This window comes from Saprolegnia parasitica (assembly GCF_000151545.1).
Source record: "Saprolegnia parasitica CBS 223.65 unplaced genomic scaffold supercont2.2, whole genome shotgun sequence".
Classification (NCBI taxonomy): domain Eukaryota; phylum Oomycota; class Saprolegniomycetes; order Saprolegniales; family Saprolegniaceae; genus Saprolegnia; species Saprolegnia parasitica.
Genome location: NW_012156396.1, coordinates 26667 through 49395, shown reverse-complemented (window position 1 = coordinate 49395; position 22729 = coordinate 26667). Strand labels below are relative to the sequence as shown.

The 22729-nt window shown below is 59.6% G+C and overlaps 8 protein-coding genes across 8 annotated transcripts; 6 read left to right on the top strand and 2 right to left on the bottom strand.

The window, feature by feature from the left end:
• Positions 1-1187, top strand: SPRG_00539 (homoserine kinase). Its single transcript, XM_012338766.1, has 4 exons — positions 1-320; positions 370-432; positions 485-610; positions 664-1187. Exons 1-4 carry the CDS (start codon positions 15-17, stop codon positions 1108-1110), a joined length of 942 nt encoding a protein of 313 aa, XP_012194156.1. The 5' UTR covers positions 1-14; the 3' UTR covers positions 1111-1187.
• A 353-nt stretch (positions 1188-1540) lies between these two features.
• Positions 1541-4472, top strand: SPRG_00538 (serine/threonine protein kinase; the record flags this gene model as incomplete). The annotated part of the gene is made up of 5 exons (XM_012338765.1): positions 1541-3048; positions 3147-3328; positions 3377-3642; positions 3695-4002; positions 4049-4472. The coding sequence occupies 5 exons, from the start codon at positions 1541-1543 to the stop codon at positions 4440-4442; spliced, it is 2658 nt and encodes an 885-aa protein (XP_012194155.1). The 3' UTR covers positions 4443-4472.
• Positions 4473-4530: 58 nt separating this feature from the next.
• SPRG_00537 (hypothetical protein) lies at positions 4531-6755 on the bottom strand (the record flags this gene model as incomplete). Its single annotated transcript, XM_012338764.1, has 4 exons — positions 4531-4620; positions 4669-4749; positions 4795-5100; positions 5151-6755. 4 exons carry the CDS (start codon positions 6753-6755, stop codon positions 4531-4533), a joined length of 2082 nt encoding a protein of 693 aa, XP_012194154.1.
• A 1153-nt stretch (positions 6756-7908) lies between these two features.
• On the top strand, positions 7909-8879 carry SPRG_00536 (serine/threonine protein kinase; the record flags this gene model as incomplete). The annotated part of the gene is made up of 2 exons (XM_012338763.1): positions 7909-8612; positions 8648-8879. 2 exons carry the CDS (start codon positions 7909-7911, stop codon positions 8877-8879), a joined length of 936 nt encoding a protein of 311 aa, XP_012194153.1.
• Positions 8880-9021: 142 nt separating this feature from the next.
• On the top strand, positions 9022-14676 carry SPRG_00535 (hypothetical protein; the record flags this gene model as incomplete). Its single annotated transcript, XM_012338762.1, has 3 exons — positions 9022-10805; positions 10882-11612; positions 11663-14676. The coding sequence occupies 3 exons, from the start codon at positions 9022-9024 to the stop codon at positions 14674-14676; spliced, it is 5529 nt and encodes a 1842-aa protein (XP_012194152.1).
• A 463-nt stretch (positions 14677-15139) lies between these two features.
• On the top strand, positions 15140-16767 carry SPRG_00534 (hypothetical protein; the record flags this gene model as incomplete). Its single annotated transcript, XM_012338761.1, has 2 exons — positions 15140-15451; positions 15490-16767. 2 exons carry the CDS (start codon positions 15140-15142, stop codon positions 16765-16767), a joined length of 1590 nt encoding a protein of 529 aa, XP_012194151.1.
• A 339-nt stretch (positions 16768-17106) lies between these two features.
• On the bottom strand, positions 17107-21049 carry SPRG_00533 (hypothetical protein). Its single transcript, XM_012338760.1, has one exon. The coding sequence runs from the start codon at positions 21034-21036 to the stop codon at positions 17200-17202; it is 3837 nt and encodes a 1278-aa protein (XP_012194150.1). The 5' UTR covers positions 21037-21049; the 3' UTR covers positions 17107-17199.
• Positions 21050-21767: 718 nt separating this feature from the next.
• On the top strand, positions 21768-22719 carry SPRG_00532 (hypothetical protein; the record flags this gene model as incomplete). Its single annotated transcript, XM_012338759.1, has 3 exons — positions 21768-21932; positions 21980-22615; positions 22681-22719. The coding sequence occupies 3 exons, from the start codon at positions 21768-21770 to the stop codon at positions 22717-22719; spliced, it is 840 nt and encodes a 279-aa protein (XP_012194149.1).
• Positions 22720-22729: the final 10 nt, after the last annotated feature.

Below are 22729 nucleotides of genomic sequence, written 5' to 3'. Positions count from 1 at the left end.
TCGACTCGATCGGCATGGCGCTCGACATCTGGAACGAGCTCACGGTCGAGCGGGCGGAGACGTTTTCGTTCACGAACGAAGGCGAGGGCGCAGACGTGCTTCCGACCGACGAGACCAACCTCGTCGTCGTCGGCCTCAAGGCTGCGTTCGAGGCCGCGGGCCAGCCGATGCCGACGCTGCGCATCCACTGCCGCAACCGCATTCCCTTCGCGCGCGGCCTCGGGAGCAGCTCGGCGGGTATCGTCGCTGGTATCATTGCGGGTCTCGTCATCGCCGGCCACGAGCTCTCCGTGCACGGCAAGGAAGAGCTACTGCAGATCGTACGACGACGCATTGCCTTCGTGTCGTCTCTCATGCGAATCGAATTAGGCGGCTGGCATTGAAGGCCATCCCGACAACGTCGCGCCTTGCATCTACGGCGGCCTCCAGCTCGTACGCGACCAGCATGTCCACACAAATTCCTCACGATCCATCATATCTGTAGGGTATCTTTACCGACGACCGGTGGTACTCGTCGCGTGTCCAGATCCCAGATGGGATGCAGTGCGTCCTCTTCATCCCCGAGACGACGGGCAAGACGAGTGCTGCGCGAGCGATCCTGCCGGAAAAGGTGCATCTTGCTTGCTTTCTCCTCGCGCAGGCTGCTCATTCACGACATGGCAGATTGACCGGAGCGACGCCGTGTACAACATTGGACGCGCTGCGATCCTCGTGAACGCTTTCCAGTCGGGGAACCTTCCCGAGCTGCGCCACGCGGTCCAGGATCGCTTGCACCAGCCCCAGCGTGGCGCCGCCCAGTACCGCCACCTCTTCCCGCTGATTGACGCGGCGCTTGAAGCCGGCGCACATGGCTGCTTCCTCAGCGGCGCGGGTCCGAGCGTCCTCGCCATCACGTCCGGCCTCTCGGGCGACATCTTTACGCAGGTCGCACGAGAGCGTGCCGAGACCAAGGTCGCCGACGCCATGCGCGACGCGGCTGCCCAGGTCGGCGTCAAGGGCTGCGTCTTCATCACCAACCCCGAGCACCGCGGTGCGCACATCGTCAAGGTCCACCCCAAGATCTCGGACCGCATGGTCGCGCGCTACGAAGGCGACATCACCGACTTGTAAGAAGACGACGTCTCGTGTACTCTACTAATAAAGCATCGTGCGGCGCTGCCATCATGCACGCTCTTCTTCGCCTATGGACAGACATGCTCGCTCGGTACTTGGAGTCGCCTGCTTGGTAGACGCCTCTGGCCGTGGCCATTGCGGTGCCATGGCCAGCAGGTCATGGCCCATCGCATCTACGTCCCATGCCCTTTGCATGCTTGGCCGCCGGCTTGCGACCAGCCATCGGTGGCCACGGGCCGCGTCCAGCTGGCAGTCCTCGACGCATCGGCGCCGCCTGTTGGAAAACTCCATTGGACAAAATGCGTGGATGGAAGAAACCATGTTTTTCTTATTGACCTATGGTTTGTATGTAATACAATACCCGTCGCACCATCGGCGCAGAAATCTTGGGATGCGGCCAATCAGAGCCGGGACTTTCCTTTCGATGATGGCCCCGAGCGTCCTCGGCGGCAACCGGTCGAACCGCCGGACGATCGTCTTCTTCGTGTGCACGTGGGTCCTGTACTCGGTCTTCTTCGTCGTGGCGCTGCTCTCGTGCATGGCCTTCAGCCTTGTCGCGATCGCAACCGGCGCGGCCGGCGACGGCGGGTACGAAGCTCGGTTCGTTGCGCTCGCGACCGCCTTGGTGCGCTTCTACTGGCGCGTCGAGATCGGCGTCCTCTCGCTCTACGAGACCGAGCGCACGCGTTCAATGCAGACGCGGCCGCCGGAGCTCACGAGTTCGCACGTGCTGCACACGCTCCTGTACATCTTTGGCTGGAAGACCACGTTTGTGGGCCCGCTCTCGGCGATTCCAGTCGCGATTTGGATCCTTGGCATGCACACAGTTGTGGACGCGCCTGTTAACACGTACGCGAGCGGCGGCTTGACCGTCGAAGTGCTCGTCAAGTGGTCTCTCTTCCTCTTGGCCGGCCTCGTCATCGGGCAAATCCTCTGTCTCGTCATTGTGTCCATCAGCATTGGCTTGTACAACAGCATCTTTCCGTCGCCAGCGGTCAGCGACGAGCGCCGGCCGCTCGCAAGAGATGTCGCTATCAACATCTACCACAGCACGTCGACGCAGGTGCGCGATACGTTTACACCGACGAAACCGTTGCCCGCGCAAGAGTCCCACCACGCAGCGACAAGCCATGTCGCTGAAAAGCCACTCGTGGTTCCGCAGCCAACCGAGCCCTCACCTGTGGCCCCTAGCGCACCCGACGGCGTGCCGGCGCCAGCAGGAGACGAGGATGCGATCCCCACCGAGACGCCAGCCCCTCGTAGCGCCTTGCCCGAGGCTCTTGCTCCCATTCCCGTCCATGTCCATGGCACGTCCGTGGCGATCGCTCGCGACGCCGTCGACACGCAAGCTCTCGAAGACATCGAGGACGACAGCGCAGACACCGACGACCGCGACGCTGAGCTTGCGGCCCTCGAAAAGCGCATCGACGACTACAAGCGGTTTGAAGCCGCCGCCAAAGACAACAAGAAGCTGCGTCGACGGCTCGAGAAGGAGCGCCGGGGCGTCGAAGACGAGCTGCAGAAGCTGCTCGAGCAACGCCAGGCGAGCGCGTTCGTCATCGCCGGCGCACACATGTCGCCGGCGGGTCCGATGCGCGGCCCGATGCAAATCCACGTTGCCCCTCGCGCGTTCCAGACGCAGCCCGCGCCCGAGGACCACGAGTATGGCGACAGCATCCGCTACAGTGCCTTCTCGCCGGGCAGTCTCACGTACAGCTACATTCCCGGGAGCCTCCACACGCAGTCACCGAACGTGTACCGCAACTTGTGCGACGACGCACTGATTCGATCGCCACCGCTTTACGATCCGTTTGACGGACCCTCGCCGACGCTGCAGCCGTACGGCCTTATGTACGGGCACATGTCGCCGCCACCCACAGCGCTCTTATCGTCGTCTGACTTTGAGCCCAAGACGCGCGGCTTCCGCCTCTATCGGTCGTTAAACACCCCTTCGCGCCCGCCTTGGCGCCTGACGATGTGCTCGACCACGTGCACCTGACAGCGTATGCGCCGCCCTGCGTCGCGCCCCAGAGTTTGTTCTCGTTTGCGGTCTGGGCCTTCCTTATCAACCAACGCGACGACATGCACGAAGCCGCGACGGCCGACGGCAGCGCGCGCCAGCTCTCGCGCGATATCATGTTTGGCTTGCGCCGCGGCGCCCTCATCCACGTGACGCTCGAGCTGCCCGATGGCTTCTCTCTCCTCGATGGAGTGCGTACGAAAGCGCTGCCGTGGCTTGGCGCTGCGACCCACGTCGCGTGAGGTATCCAGTGCAACCTGCCGCACGCGACCCGCGACCAAGTCCTCCTCAAAGCCACGGTCGTCGTCGGTACCAAGGTCATGATCCTTCGCGCCTACATGCACATTGCGTCGATCGCCTCGTCGATGGACACGGCGGAGCTCGACTCCCAGCTCGAGATGCTCCCCGAGACGTTCGAGGAGATTCCGTTCACATCGCTCGAGATGAAGGAGCTCGTGGGCCGCGGCAACTTTGGCGACGCGTACCGCGCCCGGTACCACGGCCGAGACGTACGCGCCAGATATGCATCAACCATGTAGGTTGATGCAATGTCGTGTCTAGGTCGTGGTCAAGACGCTCCGGGCAAGCGAGTTTGGCGCCAACTCGGACCAGATCGTGCAAGAGTTTCGGCACGAGGCCGCGGTGCTGGCCATGTTTGGGCACCACCCGAGCATTGTGCCGTTTGTGGGTGCGAGCACCGACCTTGCGCAGCCGCTGAGCCTCGTGACCGAGTACCTTCCGTTCGGGAGCTTGGAGAGCCAAGCGCCGGCGCTCTCGACCGACCAAAAGACGCGCATCTTATGTGACGCGGCCGCCGGGTTTCTCAACATGCACGAAGGCGGGTTCTTGCACCGCGACATTGCTGCTCGGTACGTTTTCCTTCTTTGTTTCAAAGTATCAACAAAATACGACTAGCAACTGCCTCGTCGACGAGAACCTTCGCGGCAAAATCTGTGATTTTGGCATGTGCCGGCGGGTCAACTCGTATGGCGGGAACCGGCTCGGCGAAGGTGTCGGGCCGCTCAAGTACATGGCGCCCGAGTCGCTCACGCCACCCCACGCGTTCTCGTTCCGGTCCGACTCGTACTCGTTTGGCGTCCTCATGTGGGAAACGTTTACCGAGTCCAAGCCCTTTGGCGACATGCCTGCGTATATGGCGGCGTCGCACGTGGTAGGCGGCGGCCGGCTGGCGCTCGACGAGGCCGTGCCCATCAAGTACCACGATCTCATCCAAGCCTGCTTCCACGAAGACCCGACCAAACGACCTTCGATGGCGACGATCCTGCAGACGCTACTACCGGCCTCGTAAACCTGAAATGTAAATACTATGTCGGCGCGATCGATATCACATTGCAGGAACTGAATGAATGGCAGCGTATACATGGAAGGACGAGGCCTTAGAACGTCCAGTTGGCATCCACGTCCATCGACCAGACAAACTTTTCGCGGAGGGCGCGCGGAAAGACACCGGCGATGGGCACCTCGTTCTATCACCGCATGAGCCTCTTTTCGTGGTGATGCGGACGTCGACGTACCCGCTTGGCCCACGCCACGGTGATGCGCGGGTCCATATAATTGATCTTGGACGTCCCAAGCGCAACCTCCTTGTTGTCGTTCTACCAAGCACGCACGTTGGTTGGAAGCCACTTTACGAGGCGTACCTTGTCCCGCAGCCGCAGGTCGAGCGCCTTGATCTTCTTCTTCCAGCTATCTATCTTCTTGTCGACTTGGTCGGCGGTCGGGACCTTGGAGAAGCGATGCGCTTGGGCCTTCTTCGCCTCCGCGTCATCATCCGGCTCTTCCGTCTTGATTTGGATCTGCTTGGTTTTGTTCTTCTTCAAAAGGAGCTTCATCTCTTCGAGTTCCTTGAGCTGGTCCTTCATCTGGTCGAGCTGCCCGACCATCTTCTCGACCGCCGTGTCGTGGTTCTTGGGCACCGTGCGCTGATGGTTGCATAGGATCGCGACCTACGAACCAGTACATCGCTTGATAGGTTGATTCGATTGGGAGACAAAACCTTGCGGTTGGCGTCGTTGTATGCGACGACCTTGACCGCCACGTCGTCGCCCGACAAGATGTGCGGCAGCTCCTTCTCGAGCGTGACCGATGCGTTGAACGTACGGAAGACCTTGGCCGAGAGCCCGGGCATGAGCGAGCTCAAGTGCTTGTTGAGTTCCGTGACGCTGAGTTCGTCAAAGATATCTTGCTGCTTTTGCTTCTTGGCGCAAAAACTCTTGACATTGCGGTACACGAGCTCGCCGACGCTGCCATATTCGGCGAGACGGATCGTGTTGTTGTACGGCATCGAGTCCTTCCCGAGGAAGCTCAGCGTGAGCTCGCAGTTGTCGTCGCTAAAGCTCGCGTGCTCGACACGCAGCGAGCAGCAGCCGACTGTGTCGGCCTCGTCCTCGCCCTTCTCGTTGCCGACACGCAGCGCGAGCACGTCGATGACCCACATGGCGGTTGAGCGCTGGCGCGTAAACATGTCCTTGGCCTTGAGCCCCTCCGTGTAGTCCTTGCGGATCTTGGTGATAAACTTCTTGAGTCGGCGCGCCTTCTCGTACTTTTCCATGTCGGCCTTGCCCTTGAAGCTTGAGGACGCAGCAAGCCAGACGTACTTGATACCGCCCATGACATTTTCGTTCCAGTAGGCGAGCCACGAGACCGTGTCGCGGTGGATGACCTCCTTCCACGCGTGGCCCGGCATCGGGCACACAGGGACGCGGTCTTCGATGCCACAGTTGATCGTGACTTCTTCGGGCATGACCGCCTTCTTGAGCGTACCCGTCTTCGGGTGCTCGCCGCGACCGCGAAAGAGGTTGGGCGGCTCGATGCGAAAGTTGCCGACTTTCTCCAAGTGCCCGTCGACGATCGCAAAGCCATAGTTGAAGAGCTCGGTCTCGCGCTTCGCCTTCTCGGGCGCCTTCTCTTCTTTCGTGCGCTCGCGCTTCTTCTCGCGCTGCTCGTCGAGGTGCTTGCGGATCAAGTCAAAGTTGCACTTGGCCATGCTCTTGACCACGTGGCCCTTCCCCAGCGCTTCCTTGAAGTCGGCGAAAAAGTTCTTGGTAAACATCTCGCTCGTTTTCGGGTTGCCGAGCTGCGGGCCGTCGAGGGGCATCGCAGCGTAGAACGACGCAATCTCTTCCTGCGCTGGCGTCAGCTCGACGGGCTGGTTGTCGTAGTAGAGCGGGACGCCATGCGGCTCGTACGACGGCGGAAACATGACGCCGTTGTGCTCGAGCGTACGCCACTGAATGTCTTCCGGGAGCTCTTCCGCGTTCCACCAGCGGTACGCCTTGATCGCCATGTCCAGTCGTTCCGACTTGCTCTGCACTTTGAGCTTGCGCACGGCGCCCGACTCGGACTTGACCTTGACGCTGCTGCTGCTCGACGCCTTCTTCTTGGTCGTCTTGGCGTCCTTGGCCGACGCCTTGACCGACGCCTTGGCCTTGGTCGCCGGCTTCTTCTTGAGCTCCTTCTTCGGCGCGGCCTTGGCTTTCTTGGGCTTGAGGCTCGACAGCGGCGTCTCGTCAAAGTCCGAGTCGTCCGAGTCCGCGGCCCGCTTCGTCGCCGTCTTCTTGACCTTCTTACGCAGCGGCTCGAGGTCGCTGTCGGAGGACATGCTGCGCTCTCCGCCTGTGGTCGCTGTGGAAGTTTCTCAACACAACCAACACCCGCTCGCTTGACGATCCAATCTAGGGTCCTCTGACATCTAATACACTATTCTATTGCACAGGATATGTATTCTCGCAGGTCGGCTATTGCACGGAAATAGTGTGTCGAGAGAGACAAGATCCGTGTTGCCGCTTGCGTCGCGGTGCTGTGCGTCGTCATATTCTTTGGATCTAGTACATTCCAAGACCCTCTTGCTCCTCAGACATGTCGTGGGTCGTGAAAACGATCCGGCGGACGCTCTGCCGCCTTCAAACTAAAGTAGAGGACGCCTACGGTATTGTGGCTAGCAGTAAATTCTTCTCGAGCACTGCCTCGACGAGCTGCGTGTTGTCAAGGGACTTATGCAATCGATACACATGGATAGTTTTGAGGCGTTGGGACGTGCGTGATACGTAGTTTGAGGCCGAGCGACAAGAAAAGTGCAACTTGGCGATTTTTCAAGATTTTGAAAAGGATTCGTTTGGCGCTTGTTGGAGCGCCTTCTTGTCTCTTGTTGCATCGACAGGTCCCTCGACCAGTTGGCCATGCTGCGAGTGCGTGCGCAAACAAGAGGTCACAGGTGGAGAAGGAGAGAACAATGGCGACCGAGAGAGAGAGAGAAAGGCTGCGATTACGCCAAACTAATCGGACATGGCACGAAAAGGTGCAAACGTTTGTTCTGTCAATCTCACACGCGCATTGCTGTGCGATCTATACTAATGGACTCCGTAGTAGATGCACAATAGCTGGCTGGTTCACGTTAGCTCTCTTCTGCTCTGCAGTGTGCTGGTTTCTTCTGCAAGCATATTCTTACACTATTTTGGATCAACTATTTTCTCGGATCCACGAGCCCAGTCGCTCTCTGTCCATAGTGATTGGATATACGCGTAGCAACGAGGTACTTACTATGTTACTACTACATGCTTGCCACGACCTACAACAAGCGCCCCCTAAGCACCACACCAGCACTCTTGACGGTAATTAATATTTGGCGCTCGAAATTCACATGAAACGTTAAACATTAAAACTGGAAATTCACTTTGAATCGACCGGATGCAATTTTCTTATCCGGATACAGCCTTTTAGTCGGAACCCAGGTATTCTTGATTTTGTCGCCGAGCATGCTCGCAACCTTCCGCTCGATCGCGCTGAGCGTCATGCAAAAGTACGCCGAGTTCGGCGTCGAGGCCGCGCCGCCCAAGCCGTACCCGTTCGACGTGGCGGTCCTCCCAACACGCGACGACCTCGTCGACATGTGGCTGCCGCTGGAGCGAGAGCGCACGGCGCCGCTGCGGTCGGGCACCGACACGATGGCACGGACGTGCAAGCTGCATGGCGACACGGTCTTTCTCAAGTGCATCGACTTGACGACGTCGTCGACCGCCAACAAGACAGACTTTGTCGCGAAACTCAAGGAGATGAAGGCGCTGCGCCACAAGAACATTGTCGAGGTGCAAGGCGTCTCGCTCGTCGTCTACTCGACAACGCTCTGCGCCGCCATGGAGTTTATGGCCCAAGGCTCGGTGCTCAACGTCATTTACAACAAGAAGACGGAGCTTAGCGCCAAGCAGATGTGGGCCATGTGCCTCGACATTGCCGAGGGCCTCGCCTACCTCCACAAGGACGCCAAGCGTGCGCACGGCAGCCTCTGCACCATGCACGTGCTCGTCAACGCCGCGGGCACTTGCAAGCTCAACGTCCAGGCGATTGTCAAGGCGCCAGCGAGCGTTGACGCGTACGGTGTCATGGAGATGGCCTACCGGGCGCCGGAGACGCTGGATGGGCACCACGCCCTGGACCTCGCCGCGCGCCAAGCCGCCGACATGTACGCGCTGGCTGTTGTTTTCTTCAGATCTTTAGCCGGTCGCAGCCCTATGCACAAGTCTATGCCGAGCATGGGTACGTGCGCGGCGATCTGCTTATTGCACAGGCCAAGGTGACGGGGGCGCTCGCCCCGTTTTCGACGCCGGCGACGTGGCCCACTGACGCCGCAAGCGTCATCACGCGGTGTCTTGCGACAGAGGCGTCGGTCCGACCGTCAATCACCGAGGCTGTCGCCGTCGTCTCGGCGCAGGTCGCGCAATTCGCATAGCCGACTGCTACTCTTTAATTAGTCGTTACAACAAACCTACTCTAATCTATCCTTCGGCACCTCCTTGTGTATGCGTTGCTGGTAGTACCCCTGTTCTGAAATAGACAGGCGCGACAGGCGTTTCCAAGTTGGACGACCAGCCATGACTGCGGTCCATCCGGTGGATCCGCTCGCGTCGGGCTCTGTGATCCTGCCGACTCGCCGCGCCACGACCCTGATGGTGTACCAGGACACGGGAACCCTCTTGAACGTCGCGTGGTGCGTGGCCGGCGTTGTGTACCTCGTCGGCACCTCGGCCTTGAGCGTCTACTTTGTCTACCTCCTGGGCCCGAGCATGACCAACGACCTCTTCTGGGCGGGCTTCAACACAACGGGGATGCAGTCGTTTGTCGCCGACGCGTTCAATCGGGCGCTTACCGCTGCGACGAATGCATCAATCGACCTAGATCTGCGCTGTCCCGGCCTCTTCTTCAAGAACGACTACAGCAGCAGCGTCAACCAGATCGGCGTCAACCCCTCGTATGTTCGGAGCGTCCTCGGTGCCATGACGCTCCTCGAAGCCGTGCGGGGTCTCCGCGCCGTCACGATGGACTATGCGCTCTGGCTGCCAACGCAAAACTGCTGGGTTGACATGGATCGCCGCTGGGAGCTCGCCCACACACTGCGCCGCCAAGCGAGATGTGCTGCAGCTGATAGCGACAACGCGGCCGTGTACCTCGAGGCGCTGCTCCGCAATGTCGACTGGGACGACTGGATGAGCACAGCGGGCTCGGGCTTTCAAACGGCGATTCTCGACGCAGTAGTAGACGATGTCGACGGCCCTGCGTGGGTGACTGCCACGGCCAGCGCCGACACGACGGTTGACGACGAAGTTGCGTACTGGACGACGCATCGTTTACGCCGGTTTGCACTGCAGTGGCACAACCTCTGGCAAGGCGGAATGACCGAGACCGTTGTGATTGCGAATGCACTCGGCATGGAGCAAAGCCTAAGCATCAAGAATCTTCCGATCGTGTCACGGGACTATATGTGGACGAGCCTCAACTGCTACTGGGCGCTCTTCAACGATCTCTGGGCCGCCGGTGTCCAAGGCGTATCACTGGTGCGTGTGAACGCTAGCCAAGTCGATTTTGAAGCTGTCCAGGGCGCCGACCCGACGACGCTGCCTGTCGCGCTCCTGCATACACACATTGGTCCGCTCCTCTCGATCGACATGCGCTACGTGGCGCTACCGCACTCGCTGGCGACGCTCGCCTTCCTCTTTGACGCAGCGTTTGCCCGCGTCATCTCCAATAGCTCAGCGCAGTCCGTCCACAACCCCCGCACCGTGCTCGCGACGCCATCGTCGTGGCGGCAACCGACGCTGTCCTACCACGGTGGCAATCCTTTCTGTGTCACAGGCGCCAGCCAGACGTCGTACGCCCAGCCAACTTTTGGTTTTTACGATACTTGTAGCTCCCAAGACCAAATGACGCTGCCGTACACGGCGCACAGTCTCGCTTTTGCTGTGCTGGGCGCTAGCATGAACGACAGCAGCATCGTGCCTTCACTGCACGAGCTCTGTGGCCACTCAACTGACTGCGTGGACGACATCATCGCTGCATCGTCGTTCGTCGCGGGCTCGAAGGACATTGAAGCCCTCGCGCCTCTTTCGGTTGTCGCAGCCGACCAAGTAGCCATCCTTCAAGTCGAAGTCATGCAGTTTGCTCTAGTCAATGGCTCGGACCCTCTTCTGCTGCATCAATTGTTGACGGATTGGGGTATCTTTGGCTGGGTGCACCTCTACGACTGGGCGGTTGGGACGCGGGAAGTGGTCAAGTTTGAAGGCGACGTCGGGTCGATGACGCTCATCTCGACCGCTGTACCCCCGATCGGATTCGATGCGATGGCGCTGGAGGTGCCCCGGAGCACGTGCAACTATCTCTTGTACATTGTTCTCTACTCGACCGCTGTCCTGGGCTTTGTCGCTGCATTTGTCTTGCTTCGCTGTGTGTGGATCGAGTTTCTGGATGCACCTCTACGACTGGGCGGTTGGGACGCGGGAAGTGGTCAAGTTTGAAGGCGACGTCGGGTCGATGACGCTCATCTCGACCGCTGTACCCCCGATCGGATTCGATGCGATGGCGCTGGAGGTGCCCCGGAGCACGTGCAACTATCTCTGGTACATTGTTCTCTACTCGACCGCTGTCCTGGGCTTTGTCGCTGCATTTGTCTTGCTTCGCTGTGTGTGGATCGAGTTTCAAATCGCAGGTCGCAACCTCTTTTTTTTCAACCGCGTCGCCGCCTTTGTCTGGGTCGGTCGCCCCGTCTTTCTCGTGCGAGGCGTCACAGCCATCATCCTGCTCAGTACTGCGCCCATGGCGCTGAGCCCGCGCCACGGCTGGACCGGCCTCGCCTTTGAGACTCGGTCCTTCTTTGAGACGGCGGTTTTGACAAGCGAAGTCGCTTGGCTCTCGTACGTTCTTGTCGACATCCTCCTCGTCATTTTCCCCGAAAGCGCACCCACGTACGCACCGGTAAGCGCAGCCTTGACGTGGATCATCATCCTTCTCTACTCGATCTTGGATCCGGTGTGGCCCACCGCGTCCGTCGCACGCACCTGCGTGAGCGTCAACTTTGATGCTCAGCTTCTCTGTGTGAGCGGTCGACTCGAGATCGGGAGCTGGGTGCGCACGCTGCATATTCTCGCGCTTGTGCTCGGGGCTGTGATTGTCGCGATTCTTCTTTTGACCTGTCGCGCCGAGCGGCTCGGATCGCGCCGCTGCGTCGCTCGGCGAACGAAGCCAAACCAACGGTCATATCTGCGGCCGGTGAAGCCTTTTTGAGCCTTCGCATACTCACGATTGAGAACACGACCAATTGGTGCATGGACCACGCCATGTGCACACTGTGCGGGCTCATTCCGTTTCAATTCAAGGGCAACGACTATGTCTTTGACATCAAACTCTGGGTCGTCTGGAAGAAACGACGCACCACCGAGAAGCATCGAACACAGTCGACGCTCCATATGCGATCACCGTCGCTTTCGGTCCGAGCGCGGCCCATCACGACTGCAATTCTTTCAGCGCCCGTTGTCGAGCCAATGACAAAGTACGTCAGTACCAACACGTGGCGCGGCTACCTTTTGCACTGCTGCAGCCACCGCGTCCCATGGAATACATTGATGGTCGTGCTCGGCTTGGGCTACCTCGTGCTGACGATCGCTAGCAGCATCGTCTTTATCTCTGTCTCGGGCCAGAACCTCGCCAACGACTTTTTCTGGCCCGGCTTCAACAGCACCGGCATCGACGCCTTTCTCGGCAATTGGTTCAACAACCAGCTGTTCTATGCGACGACGCCCATGACGTGGCGCCTCGACGACGTCGGGTTTGCAGACGCCTTGCTCTACAATGGCTCGACGACCTTGGTCATGTCGCAGTCGCTCTACACAAATGTCATCTACTTGGAGACCCTCGCGAGCGACCTCGGCGCTGCGATCGCAGGTCTACGGATGACGCCCCCGAGCACGCTGCCGTATGTGTTTACGTCGTTTTGCTACCTCGACTTTGAGCGGCGCTGGGCCATGGCCAACTCGGCAGCGCGGCAGACGCGGTGTGCAGCCTACAACACCAACGGCGCCGTGTACCTCGAGGCATTTGTCCGCAATACCGACTGGGCGAGCTTTCACGACGCGTGGGGGAACGCCTTTGAGATCGCGTTTGGGAACGACTTGAACGCGAGTGCGGCCGGCCTGGCCTGGCGATCGGCCAGTCGCGATCCTGGCACGAGCATTGCCGACGAAGTGCGTCTCTGGACAAACCATGCGATCGCGTCGTTTACGCTGCAGTGGCAAAACTACAAGCGGCTCGGCCTCTTTGATGCCTTCGACGTCGAGACTGCGTTTGGCTTTCGCTATGCGATGACGCTCAAGCAGACGGTGGGCTCGTGGGCCTGGAAAGACCAGACGTCGCTCAAGATGTACTGGTCGTTTGGCGCCGACCTCGACGCCGTTCGTGCCAACTCGTCGCTGTTGAGTGGGCAAAGTCTCTTGCGTGATAGCCCGCGCTTTGCCTATGTGAATGGCTCGAGCCTGGAAGACGTCATGAGCCAGAACGGAACGCTGGCGCCGCCGTTTGGCCTCGGCTTTGGGTTGGTGCGCGCGCACCTTGGGCCCTTTGGGTCGATTGACGTGCTACATGTCCCTGTCCCGCCAGCGCTCTTGCGATTGCAGCAGCTGTTTACTCGCCTCCTCAGCACGAATTTGGCTACAAAAGCAGCGGCCGCCACGGCATACGGAGCGCTAATCGTGCCGTCGCTATCGCCTGCGCCCTCGACGTGGTTTACTTCGTCCATCTTTATCTTGGGGGGCAATCCGCTCTGCGATACGGGGGGCGTGCCCCCCACGCGTGGCATTCAGAGCTCAGGTTTGCGGGCCTTTTATGGCGCCGCTGCAGTGTGCGGCTCCAACTTTGGCGAGTACATTACACCGACGACGAAGGGAGTTGCGTTTGCAACTGCCGTGACGCAGCTCTCAGCACCCTCTCAGAATGTCTCTCAAAGCTGTGCCTTTGACGTACTCAGTCCACCGACATGTTTTGAAATGGTCCTGGCCGCCCAGGCGTGTACAAATGCGTGCTTTTCGACCGACCAACTCGATGCGCTTCAAGTTGCTGTTGACGCAGCCGTCGTCGCCATTCAAGCAGCCCACGTCACAATCGTTCAGTACGCTCTCAACGGCTCGACGCCGCAACTCCTCGCAATCGACCTCCTCGATCCAAGCGACCCTGAATTTATGCTTTTTGGGTGGTTCTTTCTCTGGGACTGGGCGACAGGGTATCGTGAGGTTGTCAAGTTTGTCGGAGACACTGGCGCACTCAGCGTGCTCTCCACAGCAGTGACAACCACGAGCCTTGCACCGAATGCTCTCGAGATTCCAAAAAACCTTGTGCTCTTCTTGCGCAACGTTGTGCTGTACGTCACATCAGTGCTGGTTGCTGTGAGTATTCTCGTCGTCTTCCACATGCTCGGGAGCCGTGGCCAGATCTCGGGCAGCCACCTCTTTGGCCTCAACCGCGTCGCCGGTATCATCTGGGTGGGTCGTCCGCTGCTACTCTTGCGCAGTCTCACGGCCATGGCTGTCCTCAGTACCGCGCGCGTCGACCTCGTCCAAACTGGCATCGTCACGCTGTTTCAGACGACCGTCTCAAGCGCCGTCCTCACGGTTCTCAGTGCGGGCGAAGTCACGTGGTTCATTTACGTCCTCAACGACATTCTTATGGTCTACACGCAGCAATATGCGCGACTCTATATGACCAAAGCCACATACCTCTTGTGGTTGATCTCGGCGATCTGGAGCTTTGTGTCGCCCGTGACGCACTCGGCTACCGTGGCGCGGACCTGCGCCGCGATCGATCTGAACCTCCAGCTGGTGTGTCAGAGCGGCGTCCTGCGCATTGGCGATCGAACGCGCTTTGTCGAGCTCCTTTTGCTCTGCGTGGGTTGCCTCCTTCTGTGCTATGGTATTGAGCGCTGGCGCGTCCCCAACCTGCTGAACAACTCGCCATTGTCGCACCACTTGAGCTGCGAGGCCAAGTACTTGTTTAACCTTGAAAAGTGGCGATTCCAGGGCGTCTACTACTTGGACAAGGCGTCGGCTGCGATGAACGGCATGCTCATTCTCTCGATTGGTGACACATTCCACGTTCTCGATATTAAGACGTGGCGTCGCTTCCAATTACGCGTGCCAGTGGCTCACTATAACGAGATGGACGCGAGTACCCGCCACCGGCTTCGTCACGCATACCCTCTCGTTGAGTAAAATTATTGATCGATATTGATTCACGTCCTTGCAGCAATTATTGGGGCACCAGTGACCCATGAACAGATGTGCGCCTCTTATCAAATGCACATGGCCCGTAGTCCAGCAGCTAGTATCTTAACCGACTATCCAGCTATCGTGGGTCCTCTGGATCTATCTACTCACTTCGACGACATCGATTGCCATAGTACCTATCGTTTGATCCAGTGTGAGCCCTTCCGCGCCGGCAGTCCGATTAGCGGACGCGTGATGGTACGTCACCCGACTGCGTTGTGTCGACGGTTGTTTTGACGCTCGCACAGACTGCGACGTCAGGATCGCATCCGGATAGTGTAAATTATACGGATGGGTCCAGCCAACCATTCAAATTGAGTGGTGCCATCTCCGGACCATCTCCGGGTGGCTTTTGATTGGTCAAAAAGGAGCCGAATTTCGTCTTGAAGCCATTTATCAAAACATCAAGATGACCGACGACAAGAAGCTGGCCAAGAAGCTCCGTAAGGAAGCGAAGCGCCAGAAGCAGGAGGCCGAGGCTGCCGTCGTGGTCGACGAGGAGGAAGAGGTCGCGCCCAAGAAGGCCAAGAAGGAGAAGAAGGCCAAGAAGGAGAAGAAGCGCAAGCAGGCGACCTCGGACGACGAGGCCGAGGCGCCGGCCAAGAAGGCCAAGGCCGACTTTGCCAACGGCCCGTACCAGCAGCCGCCGCCGTCCGACAAGTCGTTCAAGAAGTCGTTCTACATTGAGAGCCCCAACACAGCGGCGCTCTCGAACGAAGCGGTCGACGCGTTCCACCAGGAGAACCACATGACGATGAGCGGCAACCACTGCTTGTACCGCCCGATCCTCGCGTTCGCGGACGCCCGTTCCCCAAGCCGATGCTCAAGTCGTGCGAGGGCTTTGCCAAGCCGACGCCGATCCAGTCGCAGTGCTGGCCGATCCTGACGTCCGGTCGTGACATCATTGGTATTGCGCAGACGGGCTCGGGCAAGACGCTCGCCTTCTCGGTGCCGGGCCTTGTCCACATCACCGACCAGCTCAAGACGAACCCGAAGAAGAAGGGCCCGATCATGCTCGTGGTCGCGCCGACGCGCGAACTCGCCGTGCAGTGCGCCGACGTCATCTCCGTCGCCGGCAAGTCGGTCAACATCAACTCGCTCTGCCTCTACGGCGGTGTGCCCAAACACGAACAGAAGCGCGCGCTCAAGGCCGGCGTCCAGGTCGTCGTTGCGACGCCCGGTCGCCTCAAGGACCTTGTCCAGGAGAAGTCGTGCTCGCTGGCCAACGTCACGTACATCGTCCTCGACGAAGCCGATCGCATGTTGGACGACGGCTTTGAGAAGGACATCCGTCTCATCATGGGCGAGTGCCACGCCGAGCGCCAGATTGCCATGTTCAGCGCCACGTGGCCGCAGTCGATCCAGAAGCTCGCGCATGAGTTCCTCGAGGACCCGGTCAAGGTCACGATCGGGTCGGATGACCTCGCCGCGTCCGAGAACGTGACGCAGATCGTCGAGGTCGTCGATGAGTTTGGCCGCGACGCCAAGCTCGATGGCCTTCTGAAGAAGTACCACAGCTCGCGCAAGAACCGCGTCTTGGTGTTTGTCTTGTACAAGAAGGAGGCTGTCCGCGTCGAGACGATGCTCCAGCGCAAGGGCTGGAAGTGCACGGCGATCCACGGCGACAAGGGCCAGGCCCAGCGCATGGAAGCCCTCGAGGCGTTCAAGAGCGGCAGCATCCCGCTGCTCATCGCGACGGACGTGGCGGCGCGCGGCCTCGACATCCCGGACGTCGAGTTTGTCCTCAACTACTCGTTCCCGCTCACGATCGAAGACTACGTGCACCGCATTGGCCGCACGGGCCGCGGCGGCAAGAAGGGCATTTCGCACACGTTCTTCACCAACCACGACAAGCCCAAGGCCGGCGAGCTCGTCAACCTCCTCCGCGAGTCGAACGCGCCGGTGCCTGAAGAGCTCACCAAGTTTGGCACGCACGTCAAGAAGAAGGAGCACAAGCTCTACGGCGCGTTCGCCAAGAACGTCGACATGAACAAGAAGGCGACCAAGATTACGTTTGGTGACAGCGACGACGAGTAAATAGATGTTACGACCACGAATTAGACCCCCACTCAATTTATAAAATCCCATTGCTTTGACTCTTCTTCGATCTCCAAAGACACCATCCGAAAGCATAGATTGAGTTTGAGAATGAGCGTGTCGCTGGATCGTGCACGATGATGTATTAATAAGTGCGGTGGAATAGTACTAACTGGGCGTCCCAAGAGGTGAAGTTCTACAAGACGGGACGAGCTTTAATCATGAGCTCAATTGATCAAATCATCAACCTTCGATTGAAGGGCTACCCCCAGCAGGTGACATGAACGAGTGGGTCGAGCTGCTCGAACGATGTGTTGTGCGAGGTGATGAGCGCTTTGAGGGCTTTACACAAGGTCTATGCACGGATACGACGTGTACTAAAGTATCCCACTGGATTCGAACATGCACAATATGTCCTAGGTGTGATTACGTTTAGGACTCGTCGGCATCGCGCCAGTGGTCGACGAGGTTGGTAAAGAGGCCCTTCGGGTTCTTGAGCAGCTCGCTCGGCGCATCAAACTCGGCCGCACCGCCCTTGTCCATGACCAGAATGCGGTCGCAGTCCAAGATCGTGTTGATGCGGTGCGCGATCGTCAAGGTCGTGCAGTCGACAAACTCTTCGCGGATGCTCTGCTGGATGAGCCGGTCCGTGTTGGCGTCAATCGACGCGGTCGCTTCGTCCATGAGAATCACTTTCGCCTTCTTCAGTAGCGCACGCGCAATGCAAATCAGCTGCCGCTCGCCGACGCTAAAGTTCATGCCGCGTTCGTCGACCTTGTCGTCGAGCGACGTGACCGCTGACTCAAGGTGCGCACGCTTGACGGCCACCCACAGCGCCGCGTCGTCGTAGCGCGAGAACGGATCCAAGTTGGACCGGATCGAGCCCGAGAAGAGCACCGGGTCTTGGGGAATGATGGCGATCTTCTCGCGTAGATCATGGAGACCAATGGTCGCAATGTCGACGCCGTCGATGAGGATGCGACCGCCGCACGGCTCGACGATGCGCATCAAGGCAACGACGAGACTCGATTTGCCCGCGCCCGTGCGGCCGACGATACCGATCTTCTCGTTGCGACCAATGCGAAAGCTGAGCTTCCGGAGCACGCGGGGAAGACCCGGGCGGTAGCGCAGGTCGACGCTGTCAAACGTGACTTGGCCGTCGCTGGGCCACGCCGATGCTTGGAGCTTGGCCTGGACGGTCGTCGGCGCATACAAGTCGGCTTCCGTGTCGAGGACGCAGTAGTTGTGGATGCGCTCGACCGACACCATTTGAGTTTGGATCGAGCTGATCATGCGCACCGACCAGTTGAGCGACTGCGTGACCGAGAACGCGTACGAGAGCGAGACGCCGGCAAGGCCCGCGAACGCAACGCTGTTGTCGGCTTGGTGCCCGCAGACCGCAAACAAGGCCGCCGACGTCGCGACGACCGTGCCCGCAAACTCGAGGCGGAGTGCGAGCCAGCAGTTGGCCGAGAAATTCAAAAAGTACGCGCGCTGGTTGCGGTCGAGGAGGTCTTCGTTGCGGGCCGCAAACTGCGTCTCGGCGCCAAACGCCCGGATGGTCGCAATGCCCTCGAGCGTCTCGGTGAAGAGTGCGTAGACGGGCGAGCGCGAGATCGAGTCGAGGCGCTGGAGCTCGCGCGACGTCTTGACAAAGTAGCGCTGCGACACATAGTAGAGCGCGCCGAGCGGGAGAAGCACCAAGGTAAAGTACGGCGTGACGTACACGACGGTCGCAATCGTCGTGAGCACCGAGAAAATCGTGCCAAAGAGCATGCCCCACGTCGACGGAATCGACTCGTCGATCGCATAGACGTCTTTCGAGAGGCGGTTGACGATGCGGCCGAGCGGCGTCGTATCAAAGAACGACGTGGGCGCGCGCAGCACTTGCGTGAGCAGCTGCTGGAAGAGCACCTTGGAGCCACGGAGCCCGGCGAGGTACAGCGTTAAAATGCGCACAAAGACAGAGGCCGTGTAGCCCACGTTGAGCGCTGTGAAGATCCAAAAGTAGTACATTTGGTCCGACTGCGACGACCCGGCCTGCTCCGACCAGTACGAGAGCCAGAACGTCGACGCGAGGTTGACGACCTGCGAGAGAACGAAGAAAAGAACGACGGCGGCCGCGACGCCAAAGCCGCCGCACGCGCGAATCCACACCTTGTAGGTCGCCCACGGCACGTCGCCCGTCGCGCGGTCCTCATCGAGAATGAGCGCGCCGTTCTGGTCCTTATTCGTCTCGCCGTCCGTGTCGCTGCGCATCGACGACCCACGGCGGCGCGGGACGCCGTCGTCACCGTCATTGGCTGCGTCCTCCATCTCGTCCGTCTCGGTCACCGCATACGTTTCTTCGGCCGGCGCTTCCTGGACGCTTTCGAGAAGCGTGGCCAGCACGCCGCCTGGAATGGCCGAGACGTCGGCGAACGTGCCAAGCTCGGCGACCTTGCCGCTCGCAATGACGACGACCGCGTCGCAGTCTTTAAGAAACTGGAGACCGTTGGTCACGAGGACGACGAGCTTGCCCTTGAGCGCCGTCTGGAAGCACTGCTTAAAGATGTCCGAGCCCACGTGGCTGTCAACGGCCGCCAACGGGTCGTCGAGGAGGTAGATGTCGGCGTCTTGGTACACGGCACGGGCAATCGCCACGCGCGTGCGCTGCCCACCGCTGAGGTTGATGCCCTTCTCACCAATCTCCGTCAAGTCGCCTCCCGGAAGGATCTTGAGGTCGTCACGAAGCGAACTCACTTGAATTGCCTTTTGGTACTTGGCGTGCTCGAACGGAAGGCCAAAGGTGATGTTGTCGCGGAGTGTCGCGTTCTGGATGAACGGCTGCTGGCTCACGTACGCGATCGAGCCTTTCAGGTGCACAGAGCCGTTCGAGCACGTGGCGTCGCCCAAGAGACCCGATAGGAGCGTCGACTTGCCCGACCCGACTGCGCCGACGACCGCAATCAATTGATTCGAGCCAAGCGAGAGCGAGACGTTGGCCAGCGCCGGGGCCGCCTCGGCGCCTTCTTCATACGTAAAGGTCGCATTGTGCAGCGCAATGCCGACGTCTGTGAGGTTGCCAGCGGTCACTTGCGACCGCTCGTCGAGGAGGAAGAACTCGGTGAGGCGCTTGAACGAGACTTGCGCCTCGACGAGCGAGTTGATGACGTTCGGGAGCATGAAAAGCGGGAAGCGCAGAATGTTAAAGAGCGCGAGCGACGTGAGCGCCGTGCCCACGTCGAGCGTGTTGCCGAGGTAGATGTACGTCGCGAACGAGACGATCGTCACGAGGGACGGGACGCCGTTGTAGACGACATCGGAAAACGCATCGGCAATGTAGTACGTGCGAAGGCGCGCGAGTTCGTTGGTGCGGAACTCCATGACGCGGGTCGTAAAGCTGTTTTCCCATGCTTGGAGCTTGATGACCTTGATGCCCGAGAGGACTTCGTACGTGACCTTGACGCGCTCGTCCTTGACCGCCATGAGCTTCTCCTGGAGCGCTTGCATCATCTTGGAGATGCACGCCGTCGCCGGAATCAATAGCAGAATGACAATGACGCCCGAGACAAATGCAACGCCGAGCTGGAGGTACAGCAAGTACGACGACACGACGATCTGGAAGAACGCGTACCAGATCGCATGCGAGTAGTTGGTGATCTCCTGGAGCCGCTGCGCGTCGATGCTCATGAGGTTGGTGATCTCGCCCGTCGAGCGCTTGCCTTTCGCCGCCGCCGAGAGCACGAGCGACTTGTGGTACACGGCCGTGACGACCGCCGACCGAAGGCGGAGACCGGTCTCAAAGCAGTAGAAGAAATACTGGCGCAACGCAAACGACTGGATCACGCCAGCGACAAAGATCGCGCCGGCGTAGATCAAGCCCACGCGGAGGTCCGCGTCCGGCTGCGAGAGGAACTCAATGATGAGCTTGATCACCATGGGCCCGACAAACTGGAGCGAGTCGTGAATGAGCTTGAGAAAGCCCGCGTACGCAAAGGGCCAGCCAAAGGCGCGCGCCATGGCCCGCCAGAGGCGCGGCGTCGGGAGAAGTAGCTCGCGGCTCCACTGCGCTTGGAAGCTCTTGGAGATATGGACAGCACGGTCGTCGCGGTTGAGCTGGTACAAGTCGGCAAACTCGAGCGGGCGGCGGTTCCCGAGGTCGAGGAGCGGCGTGAGCCACGAGAAGAAGAGGCCGGACGCGCAGCCGCCCATCTCGTCGGGGCAGCGGTCGCCGAGGCCGTCGGCCTTGGCGAGGAGCGGCAGCGCCTCTTGCGACTTGCGTGTCATCGAGGGAAAAGCCAAATGGGCGGCTCCATGGCCACCGAATTCGGAGATTCAAAGGCGACGCCTCGCAAGAGTCAGCGGATTTGTATGATCGATCCGACGGCGTCTTCGACGTGATGCGCTAAATGGGTCAAAGACCCCACGACCCCACGTGAAACGACGTTAAACAGCCATCCACGCCAACGCGATTACGTTTAAACAGGTGGCGACCGATCAGTGCACGCACCTGGGTCGACTCGACAGCCGTAATCAAGGCAACGACACCAGCGTGGCTCGCCGCATCGGGACGGCGACACGACGACTGCTCTTCACACCGAGTGCTCATACGCACGGCTTCGTTGGCATCACCAGGAATTATGGGAGGAGGTATGGGCGGAGTTGAACTGGCGCCATCCCATCCTCGCCGCGCGCGCGATTCTCTTGGCCAGAAGCGAATCCCATCCTCGCCGCGCGCGCGATTCTCTTGGCCAGAAGCGAAGCAGGGACATGTAAACAACCCTTACTTGGGTGGCTGGTCGTCCGAACCAGCGCTCGTAGATGCACACTACAGTATTAAAGTACTAGTAGTACAGTACAGTAGTTACGAAAATCCATCGTCATATTGTTTACTCTTGGTTTGAGCTCTTTTGAAACAGCCACCTTGTTGACCAATCCCAGATGCTTGTCTAAACCATCCAATCAGCGTTCTACATCCACATACTCGGCCAATCGCGGCCGAGTTTGCACTTGCAAGCATGACCGACGCCAGCTCCTTCAAGAGCGCAGCCATCGACTTTGCCGCAGGCTGCGTCGGCGGCGGCAGTGGTATCATCGTGGGCCAGCCCTTCGATACGATCAAGGTGCGACTGCAGACCCACGGCGCCTTTTACGCGGGCCCGGTTGCCTGCGCTCGCCACACGGTAGGCAATCTCTGGATGGACGACGACGCTCACCGACATGTTATTAGTGGCGACACGAGGGCGTCCGCGGCTTCTTCAAAGGCTTGACATCGCCGCTCTTTGGCAGTCTCTGGACGAGCGCGATCGTGTTTGGGGCCTACGGTAGCGCGCTTCGCCAGCTCGAAGCGGGCGTGACTTCACCCGAGCCCCGCCTCTCGTCCGTGTTTACCGCGGGTAGTATCGCTGGTCTTCTGCAGTCGATCGCACTGTGCCCGACCGACTTGATCAAATGCCAGCTCCAAGCGCAGGACGGGTACACCAAAACACCGAGCTTTCGCGGTCCAATCGACTGCGTCCAGCACATTTACGGTCGCTTTGGCGTCCGCGGGCTCTTCCTCGGGTTTTGGCCGACGGTTCTTCGCGACTCGTACTCGTTTGGTGTCTACTTTTACGTCTACGAAGCGTTTAAACGGTCGCTGATCGAGAAGCGCGTCGACGCCACGGCGTCGATGCTCGTGGCCGGCGGCGCGGCCGGCGTCATCTCGTGGGGTCTCGTCTACCCCATCGACGTAGTGAAAAGCTGCATCCAGACGCTGCCTGGCGACGCCTCGTCGCTTGAAAAGAGCATGCGCTACCAAGTCCAGCGGCTGCTCCGAGAGCAAGGCTACGCGCCGTTCACAAAGGCCTCGGCACCACGCTCCTCCGTGCGTTTCCCGTCAACGCCGTCACCTTCTTCGTCTACGAACACACGGTGCTTTTTCTCTCGTAGCTCAACCTCGCCCAATTCGTTAAAACATCATTTTTCTGATGCTATCACA

Bases quoted from the DNA above. Each gene is read 5' to 3' on its own strand.
- SPRG_00539 (XM_012338766.1), top strand. From the start codon at position 15: ATGGCGCTCGACATCTGGAACGAGCTCACGGTCGAGCGGGCGGAGACG. The intron at 321-369 runs GTACGACGACGC...GAATCGAATTAG, and splicing joins AGGAAGAGCTACTGCAGATC to GCGGCTGGCATTGAAGGCCA. The intron at 611-663 runs GTGCATCTTGCT...ACGACATGGCAG, and splicing joins GAGCGATCCTGCCGGAAAAG to ATTGACCGGAGCGACGCCGT.
- SPRG_00533 (XM_012338760.1), bottom strand. From the start codon at position 21,036: ATGACACGCAAGTCGCAAGAGGCGCTGCCGCTCCTCGCCAAGGCCGAC.